Raw genomic sequence first — 24,892 nt, forward strand, 5'->3', positions numbered from 1 at the left:
TTTAAGTAGGCTGTTTTTACGAAAAAAAGAAAGAATGTCCTCTTCATACAGTCTACAGCAACTGTACAGTTTTTAAATGCAGGTAAACAAAATGTAAAAGTGCTTTTTTTGAAAGACTGTTATCCAGTGTATCGAAAGGAGTAGCAGGCACTTAAGTCCATCCCCATGTTGTACAGTAGGTGTTTGACAGTGGAGCAATAAGGTACTCGTTGTTTGGGTAAATTCCTGGGTTTTTGTTCCTCTGTGGGGTAGTAGAGACGGACAGTGGAGACGACAGACAGACAGACAGACCCAACGCTGACGTTCCGAAGGCTAACATTAGCCTAGGATGTCCAGGTAAACAGGGGTAGCTTTGCCCAAGGCGTATAGGATCTTCTGGATGTCCTTGATGTTCAGCCTCTGCTGAGGCTCCCTCTGCCAGCAGCCCAGCATGATGTCATACACCTCCTTAGGACACACCCGAGGCCGCTCCAACACTCGTCCTTGCGTAATACACTCAATGACCTGGGGATGGAGAGGGGGCAAAGGAGGGGGAGGGGGAGAGCGAGAGCGAGAGAGAGATCACACTTAGGTCACTCGCACAGCATTTTATTGTACATCAACAACATAATGAGCTGTTTATCTACTCAGGTGTATTTGGCTTAATCACCTTTACTGCCATCCCCAAGGCACTGAGGCTCAAACTAATTGTACTGTATTGTGATAATTGTATGGCGTCTGTTCAGGTTCAATGTGATGCCATAGTCACGAAGAAGGTTTCATAACAAGGGGAGATACTGTACAACTACACACACACACACACACACACACACACACACACACACACACACACACACACACACACACACACACACACACACACAGAAGAACAGTGTATATAGTGTGTATAAAGTGCATTTATTTGGTGTTTTGTGTTGGACGGATGTGAGAACAGCCTCAGGTTCATATGCTCACCTATGGTCTGACACAGAAAAGCCACTGATTACTGTGGAAACCAGTGCAGTAGAGAGACAGAACTGATACACAAATCAACCCTGGGTGAGTTCCTTAACTTGGTTGTTATTTTTAGACTTTTAGGCTTTGTCATCAGCCTGATCAGATGTCTGCTCAGCTGCCGTCCAAAGGCTAGAGAGCTGTTTCCACCGGCGCCCAATGAGTCATACACAAACACGAACAAGCTAATGCACACACGCGCGCGCACAAACACACACACACACACACACTGCAACACAGTGCAATCACCCACCAAAACACCCCCAGACTGCAGCCTGTCTGCAGCCCTGTCACATTTACATTCTCACCACCTCCACAGATTCATATTAATAAGCTGCTCTCTCGGCTGTGGAGGATCTTCTGAGAACGTTCTCCGGACAGCACCTGCTGGCTGGGCCTCCACATTGATTTACAATGTTGCTGCTTCTCAGGTTCCCCACGTAATGAGGCAAGTTATCAGAAAGCTGAGCAAATATTATGTTGTCGGATGAAAAATGACCCTGGCCGAGTGTACAAGCCTACGTTCAGACATATCAATTATACCTGATGCCCTTTTTAGGGACAATTCTGGAACTGTTGTCTGGTGGACTTATCAGGGAAAATGGTGTTTGGGTTTTTAATTTCTATTGAAATTGAATTGTGATAATACATGTTGATTCTAGTTGTTGAGTGAGAGGAAAATCAATCAATATTATTCATTTTTATTCATGTATATACAATACCACTGTCATACTATATCACATCTACAGGTGGAAGGTCTGATACTGGTAATAAAGCACCACTTAGCACACATGACATTCCATCTCTTTCCCACATGATTTATGCAATGAAGACGGTGTGTGTGTGTGTGGTTGTGCATCTATATATCTATATTTGGTAGTGTGGTTGGGCTGAGGATGGATATCTATTTATTTGCTCTTGCTGGATAAACTACTGAAAACACATTGCAGCATTGATCAATCAGATGCTCAATGTAATTAGTTTGTATTGACCAATTGAGTAGGAGTACATCTTAGACAATGAAGTCAGACTTTCCTGAATTCCTGACATACCATTAACATCTAAACGTTCTATGCATTTACTGTATGTGACTTATGGAACCCATTCCAATAAGAATCCCACTATTCCATTCACAAATAAACCCCCTAGATCCGAGAGAACCTCCCTCTGTAGATTAGCTACAGTAGTCACCTCATTGTTGGCCAGCTGGAACCACGGCTGCTTCCCATAGGTGAAGATCTCCCAGAGGATGACCCCGAAGCTCCAGACGTCGCTCTCCGTGGTGAACTTCCTGTACATGATGCTCTCGGGGGGCATCCAGCGGATGGGCAGCATGGTGTGACCTCCGACCTAGGGAGGAGAGAGAGAGAGGAGGGAACATACGCAGATGTCAGCATCTTTGGAGTGATTTTCATGGCTGAATTTCAAACCGGCCCCTAACCCTAGCTACCCCATAGGCACTCCTGGAGATCTCAAAGGATTTGATCTTTATAAAAGGTGGTTACGGCATCAACTCACCCATTGATTGGCTGTATGATATGTTTTTTAAATGACTTACACCTATTGAATCATTTCAGATCTAAGGGAGTGTCTCGGTGGTAGGGGCTAGGGGCTAGGGGCCTGACTCTGAATTCAGCGTACATGTAGGGGTGAAAACAACTTGAAGGTTAACAAACGGAATAGGCAACCGATTGTACATTCATTTATTCATTTAACTATTCGTTTATCTAGGTAGGTCATTGAGAACAACGTCTCTTTTAATAGGACGACCTGGTACATGAAAAGATATCATGAGCAAATACATTCACCGAAAAGACATGCAAACATATCTTGAATACTTCCAAAGAAAAATTCGAAACCATTTTCAGGCTTCACTTAAAAAGTTGTTTTAATTTCTTGATGATCATTATGAATAAGAAGGGGAACCTACACAGCCCTGTGACACAGAGGAAGAGGAGGAGTCAGTGAGGCTCAGCTGGGAGGAGGAAGAGAAGAAGAAGATGGGCGGAGCCAAGAGAGGGAAGAAAGGATCCATTAAAGAAGTGTGACAGCTTCAAGCCATGCAGCAACAGACATAAGCCCTTCCTGTCAACCCGCCCACTAATTGATTAAACAATTGAGACATTAATCATTTAGACCGTTTTCGCAAGCTCTACTGAATTGTCTAAAAATCTGTATCCGACTCGTGTCAATTGTACTGTGTTAATCATATCTGTGGAAGGATGAACAAGGGTGACATTTCATCTACTTTGGACTGTGAAGTGTTAGCTGTGTATTAATTACAGAGCCCATTAACTCTGCTCTCACTACAGGTCAAGGTACTGATTGAGCATGTGAATACAAAAAAGATAACATTATATTCAACCATTAGTGATAGTATTGGTAGGATCAGTATAGTATATTGATATTGACTCTACTGTAGACACCATTTTGTGAATTATGTGGATTACATTAGGTATCATACAGTGTAACATCACATTTATGCTAGTGATACTGTATACAATATTCTTGGGTTTTGTCCGGTACATTTTCCCCTGCCGAACAGTCTGTTTCATTGTATGTTACCACATAGCATCTCTTGCTGTCTTTAATATACTCACCACTTCTTCCTTCTCCATCTCCTCCTTCTCCACCTCCTCCTCCTCCTCCTCGTCTGCCTTTTTTTTGTTAAAGATTTATGACTGCATATTAATGAGATTATGGTAACATGTCTGCTGGACCAGGTCCCATAGTGCCTGTGTGAATATGTAACTCTCACAACACTACCACACTCTACTGACGCTCTCCCGCGCTGAAAAGAGAAACAAAAGTGCAGTCTGTAAATGTTTAAGAATATGAAAATGTAATCATGTACAATTACACTCACCGGCCACTTTATTAGGTACACCTTTTCAACGGCACATTAACGCAAATATCTAATCAGCCAATTATGTGACAGCAACTCATTGCATTTAGGCATGTAGACATGGTCGAGACGATCTGCTGAAGTTCAAACCAAGCATCAGAATGGGAAGAAATGGTGATTTAAGTGACTTTGATCGTGGCATGGGTGTTGGTGCCAGACAGACTGTTTTGAGTATTTCAGAAAGTGCTGATCTACTGAGATTTTCCCACACAACCATCTCTAGGGGGAACAGAGAATGGTCAGAAAAAGAGAAAATATCCAGTGAGCGGCAGCTCTCTGAGGGAAAATGGTGGTGGTGGTGTAATGGTGTGGGGGATATTTTCTTGGCACAAAACCTTCAGCAACTGTGTGATGTTATAATGTCAATATGGACCAAAATCTCTGAGGAATGTTTCCAGCAGCTTGTTGAATCTATGCCACGAAGAATTAAGGCAGTTCTGAAGGCCAGTCCAACCCGGTACTAGCAAGGTGTACCTAATAATGTGGCAGGGTGAGTATATATAGAATCATATCTAATGGTAAGATTAAGGCAGTGCGCATAATGTTACAAATTATCAGGATGTGAAGCTGATGCATTTTCTTATTATTCTTCTTCTTATTTTCCTAAGGACTTAGTGCATCTGGTGTATTTATACCTACCACCTACCGGTATACTACAGCCCTAATTCTGATTATACATGTAATTGAAAATGACTTACCTCAAACCTTTACTTTAGTCTTATCTTCCCACCTTATTTCCTGGCTCAACCCCAACACACTAATCACTACTCCACCGATAAACCTTCTACTTCTGCTTTCATAAGGAGTCGAGGCACCCACGAGGCACAACTCTGGCAGATGTTTAAACATGAATCATCTCAGTTGGATATAAGCAATATAAACATAATTTTAAATTATGCATGCTACTACCAATATTCATTAGCTGTATAAATAAGCTAGATATGTGTTTGTTATGCCTGCTCTGTCTTGAAAGACGAGAGTCTAGCTGAGAGAGTATTTGTCAACTCGTGTGTGTGTGTGTGTGTGTGTGTGTGTGTGCGTGCGTGTGTGAGATTAAATAAATTGATTGAATTTCAATTAATCGTAATAGCTTCTCCCTGGCCGGCAGCACCCTCAATCCTGTATAAGGTTGGACAGAAGACCATGGATGCATGTTAATCAGGATGTGGGCTTCCCTGGGTGGCGGTGTTAACATGAAAAGGTTGATGGTAGACTTTCCACTGCAAACATACAGCATGGCCCAATCAACATGTAGAGGGAAATTAATCTCTGGGTAATATGTAGGAAATACTTACAGAGTGAAAATGCATTCATTTTCAACAACTACAATATCATCCATTCATGTACCTAGTAGTGTCTAGATTAAGCAGAACAAGCATTTACTGTAAGCAGTATAACTCGTTTCCTTTCCTACAGTAAATTGAAGTAATGACATAGTTGGTTGTTATGGGAAGGAAGAAGATTCGGACCGGCAGGATTCTAAATACAAGCAAAATATGTTTGGTTATTGTGCGTGGTGTGTGACAATGTCCATACAAACTGCATCACATGAATAATGTGCAAACGGGTACATGCATTTTCACAGCTGGCGTTGGTACATAGTTAAGGTTTATACAGCCTTGGGGCTCATTCTGTTGTGTTCATTCTCTTGTGCATAGGTTTATGAGGCAATATCATACTCCCCTAGTTGACCTACAGCTACCACAGCAAGTCAGGTAAAGACCTCTGGATATCTAAAACCAACACCGAATTTGGCATTGGGGAGCAAGCACCTGCCTTCATCCCCTGCCACACTCTCAGTTGTTACACAGATGGGGGTTGTCAGAATGTGCTGCTGTTGGTGAGAACCTAGAACCAGGAATTTGCTCTCTGCGTTAGTGTGGTACTGTATCCCTGGAGGGCATTTCTTAGTTGGACCTCCTGGAGGAGAATGCAGGTGTCAGTACTGTATGTTATCAACGTCTGGGAGACGTGTTCTTAGCGGTCCTCCCCAATGTACAGTCGCTCAACAAGAGGGAAATGTGTCCGATGCAGTTTGTAGCCCCGAATCTCTGGGCTATGTCAGGATCCAGGATCTCATACACTCCAGCAGGCTAGGACCTATTCATACCGAAAGATTCCAGCTAGAGCAGGGCCTAGTTGGTAGAGGGAATAACATTGTCAAGTCCAAGTTCCAGCACTGGCCACTGCAGTCAGACCAGACCGACAGGAGGCAGTTTTGCAGTGGGATGTGGGTGTTTTTTTTGGCCTCTACAGCATCATAAGGCCTTCGGGAATCTCTCCCAAGGGCCCTAAACACACGTTAACACCTGTTAGCATTAGTGTCCTTCATCTCCATTGGTATCTACCCCTTTACCCACCTTTCTACCACTGCATCTATGGGCGACGCCACTGATGCTCATCCTCTTCCTGCCTCAGAATGTGAAGGAGTCCATGATGTTCAGAAGATTCATATACTACAGATATATACCATAATTCGATGGCAGCAGATATGAAACACATATTTTCACTTTCTATGCCATGTATTACAGTAGCCGAAAAGGAAAAGTGAGCCTGAAAGCCCTTTAAGTAAAGAGCAAAAGGAGGAAAGATACTGTAATTGCACCTCACTGTGCGAGAGCACTCAGTTCAGCGTGACTGCACTCCTTTTTGGTGACATCACTTCCTGCTCTCTCTTGGAGACACTTAATTAATACATGTCTTTTACGGAGCGGTTTGTTGCAGAGAGCAATCAGCCATTAGAGCCACCATTAAAGACAAGAAGCCCACAGAACACATTAAGTGGGATGGGACTCAATGGACTATTTGACATTTACTGCAAATGTAACATATTTCCCACAATGGCAATTATGGTCTGTATCTACTGAAAGTCCTCCTGCGCCACAGTAATAATCCCTTTGTGAAGCCAGCACAGCTTCCGGAGTGCCATTATCAAGTACGATGCTTTGTTCTGTATAGTTGCCAGGTCAAAAACATGTTTTTCTTACATTAGTAAGAGTGGACGCCAAGTAAAATGTTAACAGTATGGAAAAAAATTCAGGTTGTACTCTAAAATCAACAACTCTTTGTCAATTAATTGTAATGTTATTGGTTTAGAAATAGAAATAGCTACATAACATTAGTTGTGCTTTTGTGTCTAAGGTAAACCGTGAAAACACAAACTGTGTAATTATAAAGATACATCTAGAGATTTAGGCGCAATCCCATTTCGAATTGTTACCCCTACCTCTCGTTTTGGAGTGGCACTCGCTTTTCGGCTCGCCCCTCGTAAAAGAAATATAAGGGATAGTGGTTGAACATTTTCCCTGATGAAATGGGATAAGCCTTCAAGACCCTGATATGTCATCAGTAGTATCATAGGAAAGCATGGATGCTTGATCAAACGAGTCATGAAATAAAAAAGAACAATGCTTCATTATCAGGCCAGTTCGTGATAGAATAGCGGTGCTCTGTAGGCTAGCTTTTGTTTCTAGTGTGATCTCCAGTATCCTGCTGATGATTCGCAAGGCATTCAGGGATTTCGCATAACACTCCGTTCGGAGTGTGCATCTGAAAAAACTCAGTTTGGAGGGCTCCCACTTGGCCTTACCCCTACACAATAGGGGAATTGGGACACATCTACCCCTGCATGTGAACACGCAAAATGGAGGGGTAGGGCTAAAATGTAGGGCCAAGGGGTGAAATGGGATTGGGTCTAAAACATGGCAAATACGTTGCTTACACTTTCTCAACTATAACAACTAAGGTACAGCAGATCCTTCCCCAAAACAATTATTGTTCTTACACCTAAGTGAGTTCTATGAATTGGTGATAATGCACCTTGAATGTTGGTTTTTCCATAGCCATTAACCACCAATAGAAGTCCTTACCCTGTAGTAGTCCGTGCTATAGATGTCCCTGGACATTCCAAAGTCTCCTATCTTCACCAATAGGCCGTTGCCCACCAGACAGTTACGCGTGGCTAAGTCACGGTGCACAAAGTGTTGGGAGGACAGATACATCATCCCAACAGCGATCTGAGAGGCTATGTGCAGCATCTGAGACGGTCCCAGCTCCCCATTGGTCTGCAGCGGCTGTCCGTCAACCAGGATCATGGCATCAGGACCGTGGGCTCTGAAGAAGGGAAGAGGATGGCAACCAATAAGGACTTGAGCTTATCTTGGAAAGGATATAGTCAGCATGAACTATACTTACATTATATTCTTTTTTGTGTGATATTGTACCTTATGGGGGTGTAATTACTAGTGCTGTCAACCAATTAACATTTTTAATCACAATAATAGTTTGTTTAAAAGTTTAAAATACTCATATTTGTATTTTGCGTCAAAAACATCTGTGGTGTTGGAATAAATAAATACATGACAAATTGATGCATGACAAAATGAGTTTCTTTTTTAAGAGAGATAAGATTAGAATCTCTTAATTTGCCAAGTCTCAGGGAGTGCTTGGCTTTGCCCACAATATCCATAATGAATTGCAGACTTAATTAGCAGACAACCACATAAAGAACAGTTACAAAGTAACATCTGCTAAAAAGAGAATGTAAACAGCTTTCCCGTAAATTGTTTGCAAAGTAGCATCTCACCCAAATGAATGCGACAGTGAGTAGGCCTATTTAAGAAACTGAATGCCATAGTGTCTTCGAAGAGACAAAGTGAAAAGTCCCTTTTGACACTCTTAATGGAATAAGATTACTTGAAACAGTGGGAACTTGTGTGACATGACTTAAGTCAACTAGTTCATGAAGTCTACTTTTCGTTTAACCGGTTGGTCAGGCAGACTAGTTTGTTGACATCTCCAGATGACAGAGCTGTGCTCTTCTTCTGCACAACGTGGCTAAAGAGAACTGTCTCTCACATGGCACGGCTGAGGCACCTGTAGCCAAGTACCTTTGTGCACAGGACGTTTTATTGAGGATTTCAAGAGGTGTTTTGTTGTCACCGCCATGCTTTCAAGCTATGCAGTCAGAATTGCACTTAACTGCCAAACCTCAGACTGCACAGATACTCTGCACCCGCCTGTTCTCGCCTGTTCTATTTGTTATTATAGCGCCACCTATGGACTCATCATGTTCATTCTTTCTGCCATAGTTACTGATGCTCTATAGTTGTGGCCTGCAAATTTATAGCATTTTTGGTCAGAGACCTTTTGAGCTATTTGACCAAAGTGGGGAAAAGAATAAGAAGAAGTATACCACCAATAACAATACTGTTCCTACTACGTACGTAGTAGTCGTAGGAACACTAATGATCTCACCCTATGAATGGATACAAAGATATTCATGGAAATGTAAATACTGGCATGACAATTTGCATCAAAGCCACAAGCCAGAGACCTGAGAGTCTGCCTGGCTGGCTTTGCTGCTGAGTACCAATGTTCCCTGCTAACTGAAGCGCACACAGGGTTTCAATAACATCTCATCATAAAGAAGATCATGCATCTCATCTGCATTCTAGTCACTGTTGCTTTCAGTACGTCAGTTTAACAGGTCATGTCCTGTCATCTCTAGAGTATGGGAAGTCAGAGCAGCCACACAGTGACAGGTCTGTGCGGAGAAAGAACTAAATGGTGTATATCCCTGCTGTTTCTTGTACAGGCAACAGCGTTTCTCTAAAACAAAGAAATTGTAGTAAGGAGGAAATAGAAATATATGGTTTATGATTTGAAAAATCATGTCACATCACATTTGAAATCACATTCATACTGTTGACCAAATTGCTTTAGCTCAGCAGGCTAACAGTCTTGTGGTGAGCAGGAGATAATAGTCTATCACAATTACCTTAGGAACTTATTGAGGTCTCCATGCTTCATGTACTCGAAAACCATGATAAGGGGGTCTCCATCTACACATACGCCGTAGAACTTGACGATGTGCTCGTGCTGCAAGTTGGTCAGGAGCTCCGCTTCCCTCTGGAAATCCTTCCTGGCAGAAAGGGTGGGGTCCTTCAAGGTCTGAGGAACACAAGAGGTCAGCTCAGTTCACCTCCTATCAGATTATTAGCCTACCGTACATACTGAGAGAAAAAAGACCCTACATATGAACTACAATGGGGCACATAGACGGATACAAAGCCATGGACAACACAAGATATAACAACTGACTATGTGACACGGTCTGGTGAAGAGGTCTGGATCTCTGCACTTCTCCAATCATGCAAATGACTAAAAAGCTATTCTTTTATATTTTTTTAATGTGTTTTCAGTTTTTTTGCATATTACCAAAGTTGAAGTGTTGAAGAGCCCACTCAATATAACAAACAATAGTTTTAGGATCACTAAATAGTTATAAATATAGTTATATTGTGTTATATTGTGAATTGGATTCACTGTGTATAGTCTGCCGTAGGCTCCTGGGGAAGTGATACATGACGTGTAAATAAACGTACGCTTTAAGACGTGTTCAAAAGCAAGGACTGTGTGATCATCTAATTATGTGTAGTTATATGTTTTTAGCATGTTCATGTTCTGTCAGCGTGTTGTGATGTGCTAAACATGCAGTTAGATATTCATAGCGATGTTTCTTCTTAGCTGATAGCTATTAGCAGCTGTTTTGCATGTGTTTTGTGCTTACAATCTGCACTTTCAGACTCTGGAAAGAACTTTAAAATGACCTTGCCCTACCTGAAGACTTTTTCACCACTTTTTGAGAGTACCCCTTCAACTTCTAAGGAAAGTGTAGTGCCTTGATAATGATTGTACTGAACTACGATCTGATAACCTTCTGATAATGAAATATATTTTTTTCTCATGAATAAGAGATACAGGGAACAGAACAGGGTTATCCAGAACAGGGTTATGAATGGAACTGGGGAGGGTTAAAAGCCCTGTAATGCACTGTAATCTTCCCATTTGAGCTGTAACACGCAAGAACCATTTCTTAACAGGATGTCACGATGACCCTGCATCGGCATAGCTTCCACAGCAGCGAATCATACTCTAGTTGACTTCATTATGAGTTATGGTGTTATTATTGACATGTTTATCTAGCGGTGGTAAATATCCTCTCTCTGAATTCCCATCTATGAAACAGTTGGCATATAGATGCTTTTTTGTCTCCCTATGATCTGTGAAGTGTAGGATATTCCGAATCTGGGCTGCCTTCCAGCTTTGAAGCAATCATTTTCTGGGCACTTCTCTGTTAAATAATGAAATATGTTTGTAGCTGTGCTGTAAACGAAGTTTGCAAACCAAATTTGTGTTTTTTTTCACAAAGATGATAAAAACACCTCCACTTATACAATATTCACAGCACAACAGCTGTTGAAAACATCTAGCATTTATAGCACATTTCTAATTGCATGAAACAAACATCGGTGCTGAATTATTTTAGTCAATAAAAACGTGAAAACTATCTAAATTATTATTACACAATGTTTCCACTTTTTCCTTGTAAAATGAATTCCCCCTGGATGACTTCATATGACAAAATTAAGGGGGATAATTAAAATGGATGACAGTACCAATGCACAGATGGTAAGGCACCCATCCCTGTCCTGCATGGTTTATGACCCCTGTGTTGCTAATGTGGTGCGCCACCAGAGTCCACCTGTACTGTACATATTTGTTTATCAGGATCATGCACATGCAGCTACTACACTTCCTGGGGTCCACATAGAACATACAATACAAGACAGTGTACAGAACAGCTATAGACAGAACAGTTATATACAATAACAACATAAATATACCAAAAGATATATTGTTATAAGATAATATAACAATAATACAAGCACATTTTTATTATTACAACCTGTTTTTGTTTGATTTTGAGGAAATATCCTGACAGAACTTAATTCCCTCATCTAGTCTGAAATTAAACATACAGTACAAAAACTGTAGCTACGGTGCTCCTACATCAATCTAACCCAAGAGAAAACACATACCATACTGCTACAAAAACATGGATGTTCATACTTTCTGTAATCTATTTCTATGAAACTCTCTCCTCCTCTCCGGAGACTAGGAATGGAAAAGATAGAAAAAAGGACCAGAAAAAAACCCTAAGCCGCTGTAGCCAGCCAACATTACTCTTGATCAACGCATCTGTGGAGTAGCACATTTTGGGAGATGATCTAACATCCCTCACAGACAGCCTTATTGCTTCCGCCACAGCTCTCCCTGTCCTCCAACACACGGCCTCACCATTGTGGCTCCGCACCACCACGGCTAACATCATCCCATGGATGAGCGCCTTGACGTAGAGCGATGGTGATGTAGGGAGAGAAGTGATAAATGGGACCCTTGTTTCCAGACCGGCGAATATATATTGTCATCACCGTCATCTGTGATCCTTCCCCCCTGTCTGGGGATTGTACCTGCTATGACCTTTGAACTCTAATATGCCCTCAGCCTATTATTTTAGAGGTGAAATTATTTTTTGTTGGCTTATCTTCATTAGTCAAATGTATAATTCATGGCAAGGCAACAATTGCAGGGTTTACATGAAAATACAAATTATAATTACATACATTTTTCAGATCTATAGATATATTTTATAAGTATGTAAGTGCTGTACCGCCATTGCATTTTACAAACATGTTATTTTAGAAAACGGCCTAATATCTCACAGCTCAAAACCTAGTTTGGTCTTATAACTGGGCTTTTGTTAGGTGTTTTTGCATCAACAAGAGATGATACTATATAACCAGCACAGCCCCAATAGACCTGCAAAACCTTAACCCTGTAAAAGAAAATCTATAATAATAGGTTTTAAATGTGTAAAACAACATGCCACAGTCAATGTGCTGACAACAGCTTCAATCATCCCAAGCTGCAGTCCTGCAGGACTCCTTTAAAGTCTTCAGATTCATTGACTGCTTTAACATTTGAAACCACCACTCACTCTACGTAGCGTTAGTACAACCGGTTGAATTACTTAAGTAACATTAGTCTTAGCGCTGCCACTAGTCACTGAGATCCACTTATAAAGGATGTCCATGATCACTATACTGTACTTTCAATGTGAAGTAATCTAATTCATGTTATATTAACTACCCCTTTAACACAGGGTCTCCTTAAAAACATATTAATTTTTAATTTGTAAGGAATGCAAGGGAAATCTGCCAGTGATACCACAGAGGAATGAAAGGGTAATGTGGTAGACGGCATTGGTCAACTCTAAATGCACTTCCTCTGGATGGTTAGAATTCAGGGAAACGGCAAAATTGCTGGTGGCTTTCAGAGAAAATGAAAAGCTCTCAAGAGTGAGATGCTGTGCACACATAGTATGGGCCAGTCAGCTTCATCCCAAAACCAATTTAGGGGTGCTTATTCTGTAGATAACTGCAGGCCTTGATATGCACATGCTGTGGATGTGAGGGAGTGTGTGCTTGCGTGTGTGTGTCTGCTTGCATGTGAGTGTGTGTGTGTGTGTGTGTGTGTGTGTGTGTGTGTGTGTGAGAGAGAGAGAATGAGAGACAGAGTGAGAGAGAGAGAGTGAGACAGAGACAGAGAACATTTGTGACGGCAGCCGGTGAAAGGGGTAACAAGTCGGCAACCGACCAAATGTTTGGAGTTTTATTCTGAAAAATGTAAATAATTGATTCAAAACATTGTTTTACTGAAACGTTGTTGAAAATCAATGGCACACTCGCTAGTCAATGCAAACATATTGCAATGCAATGGATTCAATGAGTAATCCCCACTGCTACCTAGTTCACTATAACACTACATTGTTAGCAGGCTTACAAAACAAGCTGTGTTAGCAAACTGGCCAGTTGTGCTGGTCTGCAGTTACAGGATGTTTTCCAAGAACATTTTTAATTGAAGTTGGCTTGCAAGCTAATCTTGTTTTGTGAGCCTGCTAACAATGTAACATAGTGTTATAGTTAACTAGGTAGTAAGTGATTTGAAATAAATGAAGTCACCATCCACAAATGAGATTCAATTTTACAGTCCAATTTATTAAAATCTTTCAGAATAAAAGTCTGAACATTTGGTCGGTTGCTGACTTGTTCCCCCTTTCACCGGCTGCCGTCACATTTGTGTACGTGTGTGTGTGTGTGTGTGTGTGTGTGTGTGTGTGTGTTTGTGTGTGTGTGTGTGTGTGTGTGTGTGTGTGTGTGTGTGTGTGTTTGTGTTTGTGCACGATGACCTGGACAGTGTGTAAAAAGCATTAAATAATGTACTGTAAGTGAACCAGGTAGTGAGTTATGCTTCTTCCACGGGCGACTCAGCCAATACTTTGCAGCTGCTTACTCAAAGAGAAGACTCATATATTCAACCATGATACGAGGAGGAGACCAACCATGGAAAACATGCTCCTCATATTAACCTCAACGATCATTAGCATCATTATCGATCTAGACACTTGAGCAAAAAAATCCCCTCAGTATCGACCTAGGCCCCCAGATCCATCCCAGAGAGCCAACTGGCTGTGTCTAGCCTTCCACCCCCACCCGCCCCATCACTGCCCCTACCCCCCAGTCCTGAGACACAGCTCAGCGATCAAGTTAATACAGTTCAGGCCTGATCAGTTGAGAGGCCATGACCTGTGTAAGGAGGTCTGCTGTAACTGGAGAATGTGGTGGAGCTCGGTAGAGCTCAGTGGTCCCGGGTAATGGAGAGATCATCCCTTACCTTGACAGCCACCAACATTTTGTCCTTGGTGGGGCTCAAGTTGTAGCACTCTGCCAGGAACACCTTCCCGAAGGCCCCCTCTCCCAGCTCCCGCTTCAGAATGATGTCCCGCCGCTTAATGTGCTGCACGTCTGCAGAGAGAGACACAAGAGAAAGGGAAGGGTTGTATTCAATAACGGTGTTGAAACGTGAAATGAAAATGAGTGTTCTTACTCTAAAGTTAATGTACTGTAGCACATACTCTGTTTACCAAAACATTTGTCCTGTTTACTCTTGATCATGACCCAGATGGAGACATGGGTGTCTTATAAGAAGAGATATTGATACACTGAAATAAAAAGTGTAGAACAGACATTCTTCTTTGTCAGGGAGAATAAGCCTAACCAGTGGTAGGCAATGTGTACATGACCGTAATACCCTCTCCAAATGACCGTAACACCCTCTCCAAATGACCTAATACCCTCTCCAAATGACCTAATACCCTCTCCAAATGACCTAATACCCTCTCCAAATGACCGTAATACCCTCTCCAAATTACTGTAATACCCTCTCCAAAAATCAAAATCAAAAACACAATGCAATCCAATCCGATCTTGGCCATGTGTAGAATGTGTCAAAGCTGTGCTCTACAGTCAGTATTAATCATTAACACTAGAACAGCCATGTGTGAGTAAAGACAAATTGTATATCTTTGCACTCGATATCATTTCAGGACCCTTCTTTCATGACTTTAGCCTAGATATGTGTGTTCTACCACCCCAGTATCCTTACATTTTCAAAATCACATCAGGATAAGCTAATATAAAGCTATTTTGCAGTTCTTCTGTGTAGGAAGCAGGCCAATTTATAAGCGGCCAACTAGTGGTCGTTGTGTGTAAATATCAGGTTAGCATTGTAAAGAGGCGGCTCTTTTAGTAGGTAAGAAAGGCGCCGCGGCTGTTCTAGTGTTAATCTGAGTACTTTCCACCTGTTTGTGAGTGTTTGAGACCAGCCTGCAGGGAGAGAGAGGAATCCATATGGCAGAGTCACAGTAGCAGCTGGTATTTACTATAAACATGGAGCTCTGGATGAGCTGGTGTCCAATACTAACACACAAACAGTCCAAAAGACCACAGCACTAATATACACACTTTCCAAAAGAGCAGTACACCAATAAACACACTGTCCAAAACAGGGCAGAGTATTAGAGATGTCCCCCACGAGGACTCAGGCAAAGAGATGAATACTTAGGGATGGACAAAACCCTGATTGGCTATTGCTTGGCACAAACTATGCCTTGCTCTATCAGACTGCATAGCCCCACAAACATAGAGAATAAGCATCATGGAGGCAATGAGGAATGAGTACATGTGGAAGCGATCCACTTATGAATACTTATTTTAAATAAACTGTAAATATTTCTACCTACACATTTCATTATGCACTTGATAATGTTAGGCAATTGATTGTTTTAATAAAAACCAACAAACAAACAAACTGTACAGTATCTTGTGATAGAAATGTTATTTCTAGAAAATGAGTTATTGTCATTTTTGGAACATTAAAGAACCGCTTTATCACATGGAGAAATATATTTTTGTCAATGTTGTTTTTTGGAGAAAATACTGGGTTGTCTTTGCTGTAACTTCCAAAGCCATGAGAGAAAGCCATGGCAGAGTCCCGTAACATCAATTACGGTTCTTTGTCTTGGTTTCGCCGCACTCCAGAACACTCAAATTGAGTTAAGGTACTGATGCTGCGCATCAAAGTGAAGTTATTATTTACCATGCTGGACTTAGGGTGTTATTCCTATTAACATCTGTCATGGAAGCATTTCTGACACACACAGTAGCTTGAATAAAGTGTAAAGCAAATGTATTGCAGTGGTTGTTTTTACTAACGTTATCTAGTTTTTAAGAATGGCCTTGGTGGGGCTCAAATTGGTGAATGTTGGTGGAGATGACTTTGAAATGCAGACACCAAGACAATCTACTAATTGCTCCCTTATGTGATCAGAATGCAAAAAAGCATTGGAAACAAACAATAATTAGATGGCTTGCCAGTTATAAGTCATCGTAAATCATACGCAATGAATGCTTTTCTCTTGTCTTGTAGGCTAGTTAGTACCGGCCTGTAACAGCCCAACACTGACAGCCAAATCACACACATTATGAGCTCAGCAGTAACAATTCACAATTAAATAGATAGCCTACCTTTTCTTGTAATCTGATAAAAAAAATCCATTGCAAACAACGTCCTCTGAGAAGTTTTACCAGAATTACTTGCTGGCGTTCAACACGTTAAATCATAAGTTATTCTTGAGTATACTACTAACTCTGGCATTCATCCAATTCAATCCAAAACACAAGTTATTATATTAAGCCTAATTGTGCAATGGTCACTAGATTTTATGTACTGTAGATGTTATCATTATAATCATATACTCATACTGATCAGCAACCAAGTAAGCAATCAAATGGAAGTTAATGCCTTGCAAGTATAATACAATTATATTGTGATTCAAGACCTTTGACTCTTAGTCTCACCTTTGCTGAAATACTACAGTGGAGAATGTCCACGACAACTTGGGGGCTCGTCCGGGATCCCTAACCTGAGTGTTCAACCTTGTTATCAAGAGGTCAACTGTGCACAGCCAGGACTGGGTCCTAGAGCCTAAGTCCTCCCCCTGAGGAATTAGAATCCATCGGGGGTGGAGTGAAGTGCACAGGAGTGCAAAGGGGAAACGGAATGGGGCTGCTCAGTACGGGATCCTGAGGGAAACATTTAATTCGGAAAGGTGAGACCACAGTATTTGTTTTAAAGATCCTCAGTTAACTAAGGTAATAGGGTTAGAGTCCCAAATAGGTTCATGGTTAGAGTCCTTAAAGGGCAGACAAGCTTATTAATGATTGTTGGACACATCTGTTAATCTATCTGTGTACAATAATGTTTATTGAAAGTAACAATCAGCACTTTGAAAATGTTCAGTTAACAAAGAAGAGACATGTACCTGTGATAGCAATTGGGGAATGAAAAGAACTGTGATCGGTTTGAAGAAAAGACAAATTGTGTCAAACTCGAGTGCTTGGAGATGACTGATGTTTTTCTCAGCTTGAACTGTAGTGGAAGTCAGAACAGCGCCACAAAACCAACCAGTGGTCGAAGATATAATACATTATAGTATTATCAGTACAGTGTGTCTGTGCAGTTTGAGGTTTGGCAGTTAAGTGCAATTCTGACTGCATAGCTTGAGACTTTTTTTACTTTTACAAATTAAGAGATTCTAATCTAATCAAAACTAAGACATGTTATAATAAAGTTTTAAAAAGTAAGTAGTGATTACTATTAACTAATTATTAAGTAAATACTAGTATTTTAAACTTGTGATTAATCATGATTAATCTGATTCATTTCAGAATATTATTGTGACTAACTTGATTAAAATGTGTTATCGATTGACAGCAATTATTAACAATTATTAGTGCTGACTAGCATTTAATGTCTGAAAAATATGCAAATGGACATGTGGACAATTGACATTGGAAATGTCAGGTTTTCCAGTAAATGGGAGTTTCAGCATAAAACAGGTTGAGATAAGCTCAATGAATATAATATATACCTGTGTTAGGTAAGATAAGATCTGTAAGAAATCACAGAAAGGAAAGCGACGGGTTGATTGGAAAGCATATGGTATGTTGAAGGAAAATTCCTACAGCAGGACTAAAATAGCATCCATTCCACAACTGCACCCACACCCACACCCACACCCACACCCACACACCAACACCTCTCCCTACACCTACCCCCTCACTCCCACATGACACATCACATTTAGAAAGGACCAGGAATGACTTTAGGCAACCTAGGAGAAAGAGAGGGAGACAAATTGCTATCCACACCCACAGAGATGGGCATAGCAGTACCAATACCTTTGACCTATATTCCGTCCCTGACTATGAAGTTATAACTACAACTCAGGACTGTGAGTAAAAGGACCGACACATACTGATATCACATTTTTATTGAATGTAATGGTTCAAGGCGTTTCTGTACTATAAAATGCTAGTAAGCGCTAATAATGTTTATAATGCTAATCATTTAGGCATTTCATAATGTAAGCATTAAACATGTAGAGGATGTTTGTACTAATAGAAGTAGAAGTGTTTGCTTGTGAACTGTGTTAAAAGCCACTACTAAAACTAATGGACTGTGGAGAAGTAGAAGTGTTGTGTATGAACTGTGAGGGAGACAATGAGGGAGTGTAGTTGACAAGGCATGTAAGGAGCAACAAGACTCAATTGTTTTCAGATCACCTCACATGTGTCAAGGTTCAATAACAGATAACACTCTGTGAGAACCCACCCTGGTGGAGAGGTGGGTATTGAATATAAGTATGAATGTGTATTTTAACTTTGTTCTGGGCCATTGTTTGCTAGAAACACCTGGCCATGCTTGCAACCATTAAAAGTAAGTCAAGAGAATGGCATTGGATATGATGTTAGCATCACAAGGAGGTGTCTGATAACCCCACAAAATGCATGGCATAGATCCTTTCTCATCTCTGAATTCATTTTTTGGGACACAGGGAACTTATATATTTTTATTTTTTAATGGTCTGTTGTATGACAATGTCAATATTATTTAAAACGTGTGCATTGAGGGTGACAGCTCAGGTTATGATCCAAAAGCGAGATGGCACATCTGACTTCCACAACTTGTTCCTTTTCCCTGACTATGAAAGCATTTATTTCGAACATGTGTAGAGAGAAATAGTTATAACAACAAAAGACAAAACAAAAACAAGAAAAACAAAAAAAAACAACAAAAAAAACAAAACAAAAACAAGAAAAAACTAAACAAAACAAAAAACACTATTACTATGAAACTGAAATGTAATGAAACTAATCTGTTTTGCTTAACTAATAAAACGTGGCTTGTGAAGTTGTTAACAATTAAGGGGTAACATGTTAAAAGCGGGGATTGTGATAGAAATATTATTGATAGGAATGTTTTACACAGAATACTGCTGTTTTGCAATTATAATCTTCATTTTCAGTTTTTACAAATTATGAAAGTGCAGATTGTAAGCTTTCAAATGATGAGCCATACATTGAAATCTGACAATAGTTCAAGATATTGTTACTGTATTGTTGCTGGGCAAGATGGGATTTGGAGGTTGTGGTAATTTACTGCTTCGGAGTAGGCCGTGGGAAACAGTACTTGTGGCACCTGTTGTTGACACAATTCCACCGTCAATATCCCAATCTTTGTCCTTTATTTAGGAATGCTTCCTGAGCAACGACTCCAGGCGGATGTGGCAGGGGGTTCAGCACATGACAAACTTCAGAGCCAACAGGCTCACAGCCGCAGAGGACGACCCCCTGCTGACGGAAAAGCTGAACTCCTTCTACGCCCGGTTCGACGAGGGGCGTACGGAGGTAACCACAACACAAACACCACTCTCTCCAGCTCTCAGCAGCCTCACCCTCACAGAGCATGAAGTGAGACGCGTGCTGAAGGCGGTGGACCCCAGGAAAGCCTCGGGGCCGGATGGCGTCCTGGGACGGGTGCTGAGGGACTGCGCCGACCAGCTGGCCGGGGTTTTCACCAACATCTTCAACCAGTCCCTGTCCCAGGCCACCATCCCACCCTGCCTGAAAACCTCAACTATCATCCCAGTCCCGAAGAAAAGCACGGTGAGCTGCCTAAACGACTACCGCCCGGTGGCACTCACACCAATCATCATAAAGTGCTTCGAGAAACTAGTCCGGGCCCACATACTCACACGCCTCCCGCCCAACCTGGATCCATACCAGTTCGCCTACAGAGCCCACAGGTCCACAGAGGACGCCATCGCGACGACTCTCCACGCCACTCTATCCCACCTGGAGAGGGGAAACAGCTACGCGAGACTGCTCTTTGTGGACTTCAGCTCTGCCTTCAACACCATCCTTCCAGACAGGCTAGTGACCAAACTACTAGACCTGGGACTATCACACTCTATATGTGCATGGATCAAGGACTTCCTGACCGACCGCCCCCAGAGGGTGCGGGTGGGCTCCCACACCTCCACAGCCCTCAGACTCAGCACTGGGTCCCCCCAGGGCTGCGTGCTAAGCCCCATCCTCTACAACCTCTACACCTACGACTTCACCCCCGTCCACCCCAGCAACTCCATCGTAAAGTTTGCAGACGACACCACCGTGGTGGGCTGCATCTCGGGGGGGGACGAGGCGGCGTACAGGGATGAGGTAGAGCAACTGAGCAAGCTGTGCAAGGTTAACAACCTGCTGCTGAACAAGTCAAAGACCCAGGAAATCATCGTGGACTTCAGGAGGAAAAAGTCTGAGATCCAGCCCCTGCTCATCGACGGAGAGAGCGTGGAGAGAGTCTCAGCCCTCCGATTCCTGGGGGTGCACATACAGGATGACCTGTCCTGGAAGAACAACACAACAGCCACCATCAAGAAGGCACAACAGCGGCTCTACTTCCTGAGAGTCCTCAGGAAGGAACACAACAAGCAGGAGATAATGGTGGCCTACTACCGCGGCGCAGTGGAGAGCATCCACACCTACGGCATCTGCAACTGGTTCTCCAGCTGCACAACCGCGGAGAGAAATGCGCTACAGACAGTCGTGAGAACAGCCCAGAAGATCACTGGCGCCCCCCTCCCCTCTCTGGAAGAGCTGTACAACACACGCTGTCTCAGGAAGGCCTCCAAGATCTCCAGAGACCCAACCCACCCTGGGTACGAACACTTTACCCGGCTGCCCTCGAAAAGGCGGTACAGGACCATGGCCGCAAGGACAAACAGACTGAAGAACAGCTTCTACCCCAGGGCCATCCAGGCCCTGAACACAGCAAAGACCTAGGTTCTGGGCCCTGGACAGTCTGGACGGATTGATGGCAGCTGCTGGACTGAAAAAATCAGGTGTAGTGCTGAGGCACAAATATGTACATTTCTAGCCTGCAAACTGCGACACTTCAAATGAATGTGCAATAACACTATGTGCAATATGACAACCCTAGTCGTCTATCTGTACAGTATAGTATAGTGGATAGTGTACATAGGCTTTATTTATGTAAACCAGCTCCTTCCCTTCTTGTGTTTTTTTTTGTTTTTTTTTCTTTCCTAGCACCAGGGGAGCCACCCCTCCTAAATTTCGTTGTTTGGTACCTGTACTATAGCAATGACAATAAAGACCATTCATTCATTCATTAATTTATTGCTTTTTGGTTCTGAGCTGCATCACAGAGATCTCACTGAATTCTGTCTGATGAGTCTCTCTGCTTGCAAGTATAATAACATTATATTGTGATTCAAGACCTTTGACTTTTAGTCTCACCTTTGCTGAAATACTACAGTGCAGAATTTCCACAACAATGCACTCTAATTGGATTATATTTGTTTAACCAAAACTTAAATAACAAAAAATAATTGTTTTCGTTCCCCAGCAATTGCTTATTTTTTCACCCCGCCCACCTCCTCTCAATTTCCCAGTGGTAATTTCCCCATAGGTTTACAATTAGCAGGCTATGGCTACGCTAGAGGGCATGCTGTCTATCCCTACAAAGCAATTAAGGAAGTTACAAATAGTGCAGGCTAATAGTCTCATTACCACCATAGATGTGGTGCCTTCACCTCTCTGTGTAGGTGGGAGAGGGCACCTATTCAGGGAGCACACCCTCCATAGTAGGCCTCATCTGTCTTACACACACACACACACACACACACACACACACACACACACACACACACATACACACACACACACACACACACACACACACACACACACAGACACACACACAGACACACACACACACAGTTGCGAAGGGCACAGGACACTGTCTTCATTCTAGACAGCAGACAATTGTGGGCCGGAATTGGCAAGTAGTATGGGCTAGGGGTGGGCATCGACGATCGATAATTGATCGATAAGGATCTTGGTCGATCACAAAATAAAACATTTGGTCGATCACAAAAAAAAAAAAAAAAAATAATCTTTTTGTGATCGACCAAATGTTTTATTTTGTGATCGACCAAGATCCTTATCGATCAATTATCGATCGTCGATGCCCACCCTATGGGCCACACCTGGTCCGAATGTGGGGGGCCAGCCCTGGATGAGAGTTGACAATTTGCTATGGGCTAGCTTTGGTATGAGGAATACCCGTTTCAACTGGAAGGAGCAACATAGACAGAATTACCAGTCATTTGCATGATTAAAGCAATTACATGTGAATAGAATCCCATGCACACTCAAAGCCCACAAAGAACAGACACCTTGTCATGCCCTCCACTTCCAGTTAGCCTGCAGTCCCCCCTCCCCGGGTCTCTCTCTCTCTCTCTCTCTCTCGCTCTCCCTGATTACAGGAGTGGAGTCAGGTGTGCGGGAGTCAGGTTACCAGCTGGTTGCCATCACCCCATCATTAGCCCTGCCATGAATACCCGGTCCAGACTTCACCACTCTGCCAGATCGTAGCTTCAGTTTCACTGTTAAGTCGCACTTCCAGCCTTTACTTAAATACTGTCCTGTCAGTCTATCTGGTATACTGTGCCTGCAGTACCCCAGCTTGACTCCTGCCGCTGACTCCAGGCTCCTGTCTGCCCGCCTGCCTGTCCTACCTGCCCTACCTGCCCTGTCTACACCTGCCCCACCTGCCCTGTCTACCTGCCTGCCTGCCTGCCCTGCCCTGCCATCAGAACTCTGCTCAGCCTCTCTCTGTCATGGTCCCCCTCATCCACTCCCTAACAACACACCCCTTGTTCCAACAATGAATGCACCCATCCTTTGGGTTTTACCATCATCATCATCTGCCTACTCCTCTGTGTTCTGCATTTGGGTTCACTAACCTGAACGTTACACACACAACACAACATTATGAACAATCTGCATGACTGAGGCAACGAAAACAGCATCAGTTTAAACGTAACGATGCCGGTAGAAACCAGATGTGGGCCAGATCTGGGCCATCACTTCTCTGCTGACTGGGAATTGGTCTACTCTGGTAGCCCAGATGTTGATTGCACAGTGTAGAAACATTAGACCAAACTAGTGCTGATTTGGGGTTCAAACTCTTAGAAATGTCTGTTTAAAGTATGATTGGAATTGTAGTAGTTGCCAGAGCAATCTGTCTTCCCACTCTCTCTCTCTATCTCTCTCTGTCTCTCGATTGTTGACCACAAATGAAAGATAAACATAGCTACATTTTATTCCCTCGCCAATCATGACTTCAGCCAATCATGACTTCAACCAATCACGACAATCGGTAACAAATGTGAGCACAAACACAGTGGAGCAGTCGAGTAGATTGAACAGTCAAATAGGTCAAATCTTCAAACAATCCACACATTCTCTCCTTGACCAGTGACCACTAGTTTGTGTTTCTGAAAACATCAATCTTGAACCCAAATATTCTGCTGAGCAAAATGTCTACTCCCAACAATCCCAACATTCTGCTACTCTTTGTTTTGAGAAATAAACATTGGAGAAATGCCACCGAAAACTGAAAAACAAATAGATTAAGCAATATACCTAGATTAGATAGTCCACAGATGGCCCACAGGCAAGCTCATGGTCTACTCCCATCTATGGATAATTCAGTAGCAAGTCCATAGAGTTGTAATCAGGTGGATATGTACCTCTCTCTAAAACAATGTTGTCTCATCTACACCCATTGTCTACCTCTCTGTTACATTTGTACTCCTCTGGCTGTCAAACACCCCACAGCAAATGTTCCAAGGGGCCCCTGAAAGCCTGTCTGCCCGTTTGTTAACATCCATAGAGCAGAGCAGTGTTGACCCTCCCATACGCAGAGAGACACAGCCCTGCATACAGACTACCTTCTCACATAGGCTGGTTCATGCTCATTGTAAAGCATGGAATGGAATGAGGAACGGTATCAAATACGTGTGTTCAATACCCTTCCTCATTGAATCCCATGCATTAGAAGAGTACGCTGCAATGTCTACCTCCACCGGCCTCCACTGAGTTCTACATACAGTACTGCATAGATCATGTTCTCAAACGCTTGACCTACTCAGAGCCTCCTCTCGCTACTCGCTTTCTCATACACACAGAACCGTCCCCCCAGACAGATCACCCTCTCCTCTCATGCATTACCTTCTCAGACACAAAATAAACAAAATGAAAATGTCCACACAAACCCATAAAAGCATAAAATGCACACACAAAAAAAACACATCTAAAAATGGCTCAGAGAATCCCTTTGTCACCTGGCTTCTACCTAGTTGCTCGCTCGCCTCATCTTTACTTTATTGTATAATTCCAATGCAGAAGAGAAGCAGCGTGAGTCTTTTTCAGCATATCCACCTCCCCTCTGCAGCCCCTCACAGACACTGATAAATAATGGAGCTCATGCCTGCTCTCAGAGCGTATGGTACGGGCGGGTCTCCAGGTGCCTTGGCTGAGA

The 24,892-nt window shown here is 42.5% G+C and overlaps 1 protein-coding gene across 1 annotated transcript in view; it reads right to left on the reverse strand.

Annotated features, from left to right (window-relative positions):
- Positions 1-318: 318 nt before the first annotated feature.
- LOC308170554 (NT-3 growth factor receptor-like) overlaps positions 319-24,892 on the reverse strand; it is a gene marked incomplete at both ends in the record, with an annotated part of 166,090 nt that continues 141,516 nt past the window's right edge. The window contains 5 exons of the mRNA XM_080545352.1: positions 319-504; positions 2,185-2,343; positions 7,768-8,011; positions 9,678-9,850; positions 14,477-14,607. Coding sequence (XP_080401478.1) covers positions 319-504; positions 2,185-2,343; positions 7,768-8,011; positions 9,678-9,850; positions 14,477-14,607 — 893 coding nt within the window. The remainder of the gene's footprint in view (positions 505-2,184; positions 2,344-7,767; positions 8,012-9,677; positions 9,851-14,476; positions 14,608-24,892) is intronic.

The sequence above is a fragment of the Nansenia antarctica genome (genome assembly GCF_963989245.1).
Source record: "Nansenia antarctica genome assembly, chromosome: 14".
NCBI classification, from domain to species: domain Eukaryota; kingdom Metazoa; phylum Chordata; class Actinopteri; order Argentiniformes; family Microstomatidae; genus Nansenia; species Nansenia antarctica.